The sequence below is a fragment of the Nerophis lumbriciformis genome, linkage group LG01, assembly GCF_033978685.3.
Source record: "Nerophis lumbriciformis linkage group LG01, RoL_Nlum_v2.1, whole genome shotgun sequence".
In the NCBI taxonomy this organism is placed as follows: Eukaryota; Metazoa; Chordata; class Actinopteri; order Syngnathiformes; family Syngnathidae; genus Nerophis; species Nerophis lumbriciformis.
The window spans coordinates 75,991,764-76,002,331 of NC_084548.2; the positions used below are offsets into that span (position 1 = coordinate 75,991,764).

The 10,568-nt window shown below is 39.8% G+C and overlaps 1 protein-coding gene and 1 non-coding gene across 2 annotated transcripts; both read left to right on the forward strand.

The window, feature by feature from the left end:
• The first annotated feature begins 1,515 nt into the window (after positions 1–1,515).
• Positions 1,516–1,612, forward strand: trnas-aga (transfer RNA serine (anticodon AGA)). The gene is given in 2 exon segments: positions 1,516–1,552; positions 1,568–1,612. It is a non-coding gene; the product is annotated as a tRNA-Ser (tRNA).
• Positions 1,613–5,925: 4,313 nt separating this feature from the next.
• On the forward strand, positions 5,926–8,750 carry ppdpfb (pancreatic progenitor cell differentiation and proliferation factor b). The gene is made up of 5 exons (XM_061972575.1): positions 5,926–6,086; positions 6,429–6,521; positions 6,591–6,668; positions 6,815–6,908; positions 8,425–8,750. Exons 2-5 carry the CDS (start codon positions 6,467–6,469, stop codon positions 8,537–8,539), a joined length of 342 nt encoding a protein of 113 aa, XP_061828559.1. The 5' UTR covers positions 5,926–6,086; positions 6,429–6,466; the 3' UTR covers positions 8,540–8,750.
• Positions 8,751–10,568: the final 1,818 nt, after the last annotated feature.

Sequence of the window (10,568 nt, forward strand, 5' to 3'; positions counted from 1 at the left end):
ATCCACATGTTTGTTCTGTGACATCCACATGTTTGTTCTGTGACGTCATCCACATGTTTGTATGTGACATCATCCACATGTTTGTATGTGACATCATCCACATGTTTGTTCTGTGACATCATCCACATGTTTGTTCTGTGACGTCATCAACATGTTTGTTCTGTGACATCATCCACATGTTTGTTCTGTGACATCCACATGTTTGTTCTGTGACATCATCCACATGTTTGTATGTGACATCATCCACATGTTTGTTCTGTGACATCATCCACATGTTTGTATGTGACATCATCCACATGTTTGTTCTGTGACATCATCCACATGTTTGTATGTGACATCATCCACATGTTATGTGACATCATCCACATGTTTGTATGTGACATCATCCACATGTTCTGTGACATCATCCACATGTTTGTATGTGACATCATCCACATGTTTGTATGTGACATCATCCACATGTTTGTTCTGTGACATCATCCACATGTTTGTTCTGTGACGTCATCCACATGTTTGTTCTGTGACATCATCCACATGTTTGTTCTGTGACATCATCCACATGTTTGTTCTGTGACGTCATCCACATGTTTGTATGTGACATCATCCACATGTTTGTATGTGACATCATCCACATGTTTGTTCTGTGACGTCATCCACATGTTTGTTCTGTGACATCATCCACATGTTTGTTCTGTGACGTCATCCACATGTTTGTTCTGTGACGTCATCCACATGTTTGTTCTGTGACATCCACATGTTTGTATGTGACATCATCCACATGTTCTGTGACATCATCCACATGTTTGTATGTGACATCATCCACATGTTCTGTGACATCATCCACATGTTTGTATGTGACATCATCCACTCGTGATCTCCTTTTATGGCCAAAGCTCACATTCATGCATCATAAATAGAATATACAAATATGATACAATATCATAAAATACACACACGCACTTCCATCTTTTTTATGTGATTGTATCATAGCCATCTTTAACAAATTAAATAATAAATATTCACGGATTGAAACAAAATCCGAGGTACGACTTTATTAAACATAATAATTCCTATTTATTTAGTATTTTAATTTTTATTTACGTCATTATATTTGACTATTTTTGTTATTGCATCATAAAACTACATTTTTTTTTTAATTTTATTGACATTTTTTTAAAATGTTAAAAAAAAAATTAATTAATTTTCAAGAGATAGCTTGTCATTTCCCACCTGACAACGTTGAACTGAATATGATTTAATCATAACTTTTTACGAGATTGTTTTGCTGTTTGCTCCACTCCTGATAGGCTACTGGTTTACCATGTGACTAGCACGAGGTCAGCGTCGATCATATTTAACACGTTTTATATCTCCGATTGTTTAGTGGCAGTTTTTCCAGCCAATTGGAGAATAAATTAATGTCAAAGTGAAGTAATGACTGCCTCTTAAGATATAAAATGTATAAAAATGATTAGATAAACAATATATTTAGTATTTGCCGCCTGTACAGGACATGTTGTCGTGGCCGAGTGGTTAAGGCGATGGACTAGAAGAAGTCTGACTAGTGATCCATTGGGGTCTCCCCGCGCAGGTTCGAATCCTGCCGACAACGTCACATTTTTCTTTTTGCTGACGTACATTATTTGGGACGACAACGTTTAACGTTTTACTTGATCTAACAGATGATGAAGACTTCAACTTTGTGCGTAATTGCACACCAACCGGACAACAATACACTCATAAAAGTGATCACACCGGAAAACATCCAAAGTCCGGACTTTACACCTCTGCTGTTGCCTTTTAAAACACGTGAAAGACAGAGGTGTGGACTCGAGTCACATGACTTGGACTCGAGTCAGACTCGAGTCATGAATTTGATGACTTTAGACTCGACTTGACAAAATGTAAAAAGACTTGCAACTCGACTTAGACTTTAACATCAATGACTTGTGACTTCACTTGGACTTGAGCCTTTTGAATTGACATGACTTGACATGACTTGCTACTTTCCCCAAAACCCAAAGATGAAAAAGTTATTCGGGAGCGCTCCGTATTTTTCATTGTGTACTTGTCTATCAGCGTTGCGTGTGTCAGCTGGCGTGCTCTCAGTACAACAGCCAATCAAATTACATCTACTTTGTTTTCATCACACAGCATTCATCCAATCAAATTGCAGGACAACCAACGAAGAAGACATGTCCAAACCACACGCCAGTGAACAAAAAATGATACCTAAAATAATTTCGTTTGGGTATAAAAATGACGAGGTGGTCAACACAAAACGGTTTGCAGTATGCAACACATGCGGTTCCAAAATGACTGATGGAGAGGCAACAACTTCCAACTTCGTCCGGCATTTGAAGTTGCACAAAGAAGGGTAAGTTTTGAATGTAAGATAACGTTTATTGGCTAAGTAACGTGACTTTTATTTGCTGTGTAGTTAAATCAGTGAGGCTGTAAACTCACTGCTAACGTTATAACGTTATTGCAAACACGGGAATCTGTTGCAGTTCACTACCTTATTCATACTTTTTGTTCAGTGATTTTTTTCAAGCAGGGTTACGTTAGTCAATATATCACACGTAACGTTAGACGGCGGTCAGCAGCACCGCGTATTTTAGCCACCTAAAAAAAGACAAAAATAGTCAAATAAAGGTCAGTTAAAATGTATACTATATTATGAATATGTGTACCGTTTTAGCTAGCTTTCTGACATACTGTTGGTTGTTTACCTCAGTGGTCCCCAACCACCGGGCTGCGGCCCGGTACTGGTCCGTGGATCGATTGGTATCGGGCCGCACAAGAAATATATATATATATATTTTTTTAAAATTAAATCAACATAAAAAACACAAGATACACTTACAAGTAGTGCACCAACCCAAAACAACTCTCTCCCCCCTTTTGTTCTGGGCATTGAACATGAAGACTCTTCCTTCACTGTTCCAAGTGGCCATGAGAGTCTTGGCAGTGCCTGCCTCCAGTGCTCCAGTGGAGCGAGTTTTCAGCCATGGTGGCATCATACTACGCCCCCATCGTGCACAAATGACTGACAGACTCTTGGCTAATTTGGTCTTTTGCAAATGCAATGCAGCATAGGGCCCTGACATATAAAAAGTACAACTTTTTTGTTATGTTCACGTATATGTCATGTTTTTTCAATGTTAACACTTTTGTACAAATAAGTACATTTGCACTTTATTTTTCAATGTGTTTGTTCTGTAAAGGAATGAGTTAATGTTTAAAATGACTGGTTAATAGTGCTATTATAAAGTGCAATGTCAGCACAATTTTCTTTCCTGCAATTTAAAATGCACTTGTTTTAATAAATAAATACAGCGTTTGAAAAGCATACACAATCTGTGTTAATATATTAGTCTGTGGTTAAAAGGACTCGAAACTCAAAATGCAGGACTTAGGACTTGACTTGAGACTTTCCAGTCTTGACTTTGGACTTGACTCGGGGCTTGCCTGTCTTGACTCGGGACTTGACTCGGACTTGAGGGCAAAGACTTGAGACTTACTTGTGACTTGCAAAACAATGACTTGGTCCCAGGCCCGGCCCTAACCAATCTGGCGCCCTAGGCAAGATTTTAGGTGGCGCCCCCCCACATCGGCAGTGAAGTGTATATACTCACAAGAAGCCGAATAGCTTTGTCTTTGACCTTTTTTTAAACTTATAACTATACCTAATATATAAAGGGGTGGAAAAGTGACGATTACCTGCAGGGCAAACATTAGCTAACCAGAAGGCAATAACAATGTAAACAAAAAACACCTGCTTAAAAGATCTAATACAAACATTTATATGCACGTACAACACTTAGAACTTTTAGCATATCAGTATGTGGAATTAAATGATGGAATGTATTAAGTAAAAAAGTTAAAAATTGTACTGATATGATCCAGTTTAAGAGTTTGTTCAAAATAATAGTGCTTACAGAGTACAAAAAAGAAGAATTATGAGAAATACTTTCAACCTTATTGAAAATAAGGTATTCTTCATCTCAGTATGTTAATAATGACTGAATTAATTAATTAATTACATATTACAAAACTGTTGTGTATACTAATTCATAGATGTTATTTTATTATATAAAAAGGTCAGTAAATGATTCTATATATTTGTAAACGCTTGAAGTGGGAAAGGGGTAGGATTAAATAAGCTTTGCTTCTTCCTACTCCTTTTCGGGCATGATGTAAAATGAAATGATATGAAATTGTGTGATGTATTATGATGTAAGTGTGTTCATGTTCCAAATAAACTAAAGAAAGAAAGAAAGAAAGAAAGACTTGAGACTTACTTGTGACCAGAGGTGGGTAGTAACGCGCTACATTTACTCCGTTACATCTACTTGAGTAACTTTTGGGATAAATTGTACTTCTAAGAGTAGTTTTAATGCAACATACTTTTACTTTTACTTAAGTATATTTATCGAGAAGGAACGCTACTTTTACTCCGCTACTTTTATCTACATTCAGCTCGCTACTCGCTACTAATTTTTATCGATCTGTTAATGCACGCTTTGTTTGTTTTGGTCTATCAGACAGACCTTCAAAGTGCCTGCGTTTCAACAAATACAGTCACTGGTGACGTTCACTCCGTTCCACCAATCAGATGCAGTCACTGGTGACGTTGGACCAATCAAACAGAGCCAGGTGGTCACATGACCTGACTTAAACAAGTTGAAAAACTTATTGGGGTGTTACCATTTAGTGGTCAATTGTACGGAATATGTACTGTACTGTGCAATCTACTAATAAAAGTCTCAATCAATCAATCAAAAGACTGACTGCACAGTTCCTGTCTTCACAATAAAAGTGCCGCTCCATCGCGCCTGCGCTTTCAAAACAAGAGTCTCCGAAAGCCAGCGCAAACAAGCTAGCAAGCTAAGGAGTTTGACGCCAATATATTTCTTGTAAAGTGTATAAAAAACGAATATGGAAGCTGGACAAATAAGATGCCAAAAACCCACCACTTTCATGTGGTATTAGACAGAAAGGAGGAACTTTTCTTCTCCTCCATTTGAAAACGTGGACGTTATCATCACTACTGTCTGATTACAATCAACGCAAGTCATCAGAATCAGGTAATACACCAACTTATATTCTTGTCTTCATGAAAGAAAGGAATCTATATGTGTTAAACATGCATGTATATTCATTAAAACATCTTTAACATGTAAACAAAAACAGCAAAATAAATACATATACATTATATACTGTATGTATGTATATATATATATATATATATATATATATATGTATGTGTGGGGAAAAAAATCACAAGACTATTTCATCTCTACAGGCCTGTTTAAAAGTATATATAAGTACATATATATATATATGTATGTATGTATGTGTGTGTGTGTATGTTACTCATCAGTTACTCAGTACTTGAGTAGTTTTTTCACAACATACTTTTTACTTTTACTCAAGTAAATATTTGGGTGACTACTCCTTACTTTTACTTGAGTAATAAATCTCTAAAGTAACAGTACTCTTACTTGAGTACAATTTCTGGCTACTCTACCCACCTCTGCTTGTGACTTGCAAAACAATGACTTGGTCCCACCTCTGCCTGTTATACAGTATATGCCTTGAGCTCTTATTTTGAAGGCGCAAAAGAGCGGAAGTGGTGACACGGTGTGGTGGAGCACAGTTTTGAAAACAAAGGAAAATAAAGTGGTCCTCGTGTAAAAACTGGAGCCTCCGTGTTTGTTATTTTGTATTTTTATACGGTATAGGCGACATATATCAACCCTCGGTTACAATAATGCGAGCTTGTGAAGTTTTTTTTTTGTCGTTTTATGTCAGTGTTGTTGTTCCAATACGGGGGGGCGTGGCCTGGGGACTGCAGGAGTCCCGGCTGTAGCCCCGCCCATGACGTGACGTCACGCGGCGAGTGCATAAATAGCGGAGCTGACTGGGCCGGCCCTCACACAGCAGCTTGGAGTCAAGCGGCGGACGTTACGTGGAGGCTTTCTTCTGCCTACAAAAACTCCTTTTTCAGATGGGACCCGTCGCCTAGCGTTCAGCCCGCAGCCTCGCCGACTTACCGCTCAGCGCGTCTGGCTCACTAAAAGGTGACAAAACGTTGTTTAATGTACGAGTACAAATATATACATTATGTGGGGGGGGGGGGCTAGCATGCTAGCATGCTAACAGCTACATCCACCCGCGTCTTCTTGCTCCGTTTTAGGACACAAAATGTCGCCTCGGCCTTTCGCTCATATTGACACATTTGTACGTGATAAAAAAATGGTTGTGTTTTGGTGATTTAAAAAAACAAAAAACATGCTAGCCGCCCCCTTTCTAGCCTATGCGCGTTCACGCGCGTAGGCTTCACAACAAGGACGACGTGAACGCGCGGGCGGAACGTAAACAATTCTGCTCAGTGTGGATGACGTCATTGTTGGACTCCACAGGGTTGTCAGGTCCATCAAGCAGCAGCAGCAGCGTCGTCATGGCAGCCATTCCAGCGGGCGGTTCTCTAGTGGCCACCACAGACTACTACCGAAGTCAGTACCAGCGTGGGGGTCAGAGGTCACCTTCATATTTGACTGACACCTCCTCTCCCTCCCCCGCAGGGCGCATTGGATCGACATCCAGCAGCAGTTCGTGTGGCAGTTCGGAGTACAGCGGCGAGGTCATTCCTCACCATCCAGGTGGGCGTGGCCACACCATCCTTTTGTTTTGTACCACCTCTGGTTCACAGCAGTAAAGGGGGCGGGGCCCAGGGCAGAGGGGGCGGGGCCTGACTCACTTTGTTTACACATGTTTGACCTGACGATGAAGTTGTGTCGCCCTGCAGGACTTCCCAAGCAGGACTCTGGTCACTGGTGGTCCAGTTTCTTCTTTGGGAAGCAGCCAGGAATGACACCTCTGACTGAGGAGGCCCAGCAGAGGTGAGCACACACACACACATGTAGGGCTGCAGCTAACGATTATTTTTCTATCGATTAATCTATAGATTATTTTTTTCGATTAATCGGTTAATCTATAGATTATTTTTTCGATTAATCTATAGATTATTTTTCCTTTTACCGATTTTTTTTTAATTATTTAAAATGAAGAGGAAAAAATAAATGTAGGCCAGTTTTTTCAAAAGGCATGGCTTTTATTTACAAAAAAAAAAGTATGGCCACTCAGTCAACATTGACAACAACATGACAAAATATTCTGTAACAATGTAAACATTTAAAACTTTTAACATTTAACAAAATTAAAAGTAGCTTATTTGCTTTTTAATGTGCAAATATAAAAGTAAACATCCAGTGCAAATCTTAATATTCTGGAATAGTATAAGCATTTAAAAAGTAAAAGTATTGCTTATTTTGCTTTAAAATGTGCAAAAATAAAGATAAACATCCAATACAAAAAAGTGCAAAACGGAAATATTCTGTAACAAGTGTAAACATTTCAACAAAAGTAAAAGTATTGCTTATTTGCTAAAATGTGCAAAAATAAAGCTAAACATCCAATACAAAAAAGTGTACAGTGTAAACATTTCAACAAAAGTAAAAGTATTGCTTATTTTGCTTAATAACACAACAATGATAGTATGATTAAAGTGAAAGTTAATTGTTGGTTTGTACATAGTATATGTAACTGTTAATGTTGTAAAAGGTATTTGCACAACTAATTAACGTTAGCGTTTGTGACACGTCTTGTGCCGTGGGGTTCTTTCAGGACCGACAGACTGAACGCCAGACGGCTTTGCCAGGTTTACAATCTTTTCATTTTACACAAAGTCTTTTCTCTTCCAACTGCGCGGATTGCGCACCTGGGCACGATTGCGGCGTCGCTCCCGGCGCGCCCCGCCTCGCCGCTCGCTCGTCGTCGCCGCCGCCGCCTCTCCACAGCGTTAAAGAGGAGCGTGTCTTTGTAAACACTGAACAGGCACGCCAAACGCGCCTCTCAGAGCAAACGGTGCTTTAGTTTATGAATTTACAACGCAGATACAAATGACACATTCATGTTTTTGTGTAATAATGACAACGTATACGCACGCGGACCATTGACTTGTTGATGGTGATGGCAAGAACGCTGTCGGGGGTTTTCTTTTCAAATGTTCCTTCATAGCCGTTGTGCTGCTATGATAGGCCATTTCCGCTCGACACAGTGTGCATACAACAACATTATTAGGCCGTTTATTGAAATACTCCCACACTTTTGACGACTTTTGGCGTGCTTTTTTCCCCTCGCTCGCATCGTCTGCTTTGCGCTCCGCCATGACAGTAAAGTAGAGTGACGTAAATATGCGACGCGCCGACGCACAAAGACGGCGTCGACGTATTTACGTAACCGATGACGTCGACTACGTCGACGCGTCGTTTCAGCCTTACACACATGTATACACACACACACACACTCCAAACCAGCAGGGGGCAGAGCAGCACCCACAGTGTGTGTGTGTTGCAGGGTGGGTCTTCCGGGCGTGCGGACCAACGGCGACATCACCTGCGTTGCCAAGGAGATGGTGATGCGGCACCAGGTGAGCGAGGGCGGCGACGCCGGAAGCCCCGCCTCCTCCTGATGCCGCCGACACATTCTCACGTCCGCGCCCGACGCTAGGCGACGGGAGGACGCCCCGTTTACATTCTTTGTTTTTTTACTAGTAGTTTAGAATGGTGTGTTGTAACTTTATTGATGATGTCATACTTGTGTATTTGTACACCATAAGAACCTTTTTTTTTTCACTTTGTCACCCTGGTTGGAAACTAAATGCAATAAACTGTTGCATCTTATTGTTCCTGTCACATGACTTCAGTAGGAAACAGCAATTATAGTTCCTGTCACATGACTTCAGTAGGAAACAGTCTATGATAGTTCCTGTCACATGACTCTTCAGTAGGACACAGAAATGATCTGTTCCAGGGTCAAGCCGTGGTCAGTAAAAAAAAAGGTTTTAATTGTACGTGTCACACAAGTGTCAAATGTGAACGAGCGTTTCGTAAAACAAGTAGGAAAAGATGAACATTTTGTGCCCCAGGCGTTAGGGACAAGCGGTAGAAAATGGATGGAGTTGCAAATGAGTACCAAAAACAAGTAAGGTGTTAGAGATCCCTTCACCTCGTGGAAGTTGGAAATACTAGTGGTGAAGCTTCGTGGCGACCACCAAGTGTTGCCAGACGCCTGCTCTGCCATCTGAGCCACACCATCTTAGGTGTACCTAATATTTAGGGCAATGTATTTGAAAATGTAGGTGTACCTAATATTTAGGGCGATGTAGTTGACAATTTAGGTGTACCTAATATTTAGGGCGATGTAGTTGACAATTTAGGTGTACCTAATATTTAGGGCGATGTATTTGAAAATTTAGGTGTACCTAATATTTAGGGCGATGTAGTTGACAATGTAGGTGTACCTAATATTTAGGGCGATGTAGTTGACAATGTAGGTGTACCTAATATTTAGGGCGATGTAGTTGACAATGTAGGTGTACCTAATATTTAGGGCGATGTAGTTGACAATGTAGGTGTACCTAATATTTAGGGCGATGTAGTTGACAATGTAGGTGTACCTAATATTTAGGGCGATGTAGTTGACAATTAAGGTGTACCTAATATTTAGGGCAATGTATTTGAAAATTTAGGTGTACCTAATATTTAGGGCAATGTAGTTGACAATTTAGGTGTACCTAATATTTAGGGCGATGTAGTTGACAATTTAGGTGTACCTAATATTTAGGGCAATGTATTTGAAAATTTAGGTGTACCTAATATTTAGGGTAATGTAGTTGACAATTTAGGTGTACCTAATATTTAGGGCAATGTAGTTGACAATTTAGGTGTACCTAATATTTAGGGCGATGTAGTTGACAATTTAGGTGTACCTAATATTTAGGGCGATGTAGTTGACAATTTAGGTGTACCTAATATTTAGGGCGATGTATTTGAAAATTTAGGTGTACCTAATATCCATGTTTGTATGTGACATCATCCACATGTTTGTATGTGACATCATCCACATGTTTGTTCTGTGACATCATCCACATGTTTGTATGTGACATCATCCACATGTTTGTATGTGACATCATCCACATGTTTGTTCTGTGACATCATCCACATGTTTGTATGTGACATCATCCACATGTTTGTATGTGACATCATCCACATGTTTGTTCTGTGACATCATCCACATGTTTGTTCTGTGACGTCATCCACATGTTTGTTCTGTGACATCATCAACGTTTGCTATGTGACATCATCCACATGTTTGTTCTGTGACGTCATCCACATGTTTGTATGTGACATCATCCACATGTTTGTTCTGTGACATCATCCACATGTTTGTTCTGTGACATCATCCACATGTTTGTTCTGTGACATCATCCACGTTTGTATGTGACATCATCCACATGTTTGTTCTATGACATCATCCACATGTTCTGTGACATCATCCACATGTTTGCTCTGTGACATCATCCACATGTTTGTATGTGACATCATCCACTCGTGATCTCCTTTTATGGCCAAAGCTCACATTCATGCATCATAAATAGAATATACAAATATGATACAATATCATAAAATACACACACGCACTTCCACTTTTTTTATGTG

Excerpts from the sequence above, each read along its gene's own strand:
- ppdpfb (XM_061972575.1), top strand. The coding sequence starts at position 6,467 with ATGGCAGCCATTCCAGCGGGCGGTTCTCTAGTGGCCACCACAGACTAC. Across the intron at positions 6,669-6,814 it reads GGTCATTCCTCACCATCCAG|GACTTCCCAAGCAGGACTCT; the intron begins GTGGGCGTGGCC and ends GTCGCCCTGCAG. Across the intron at positions 6,909-8,424 it reads ACTGAGGAGGCCCAGCAGAG|GGTGGGTCTTCCGGGCGTGC; the intron begins GTGAGCACACAC and ends TGTGTGTTGCAG.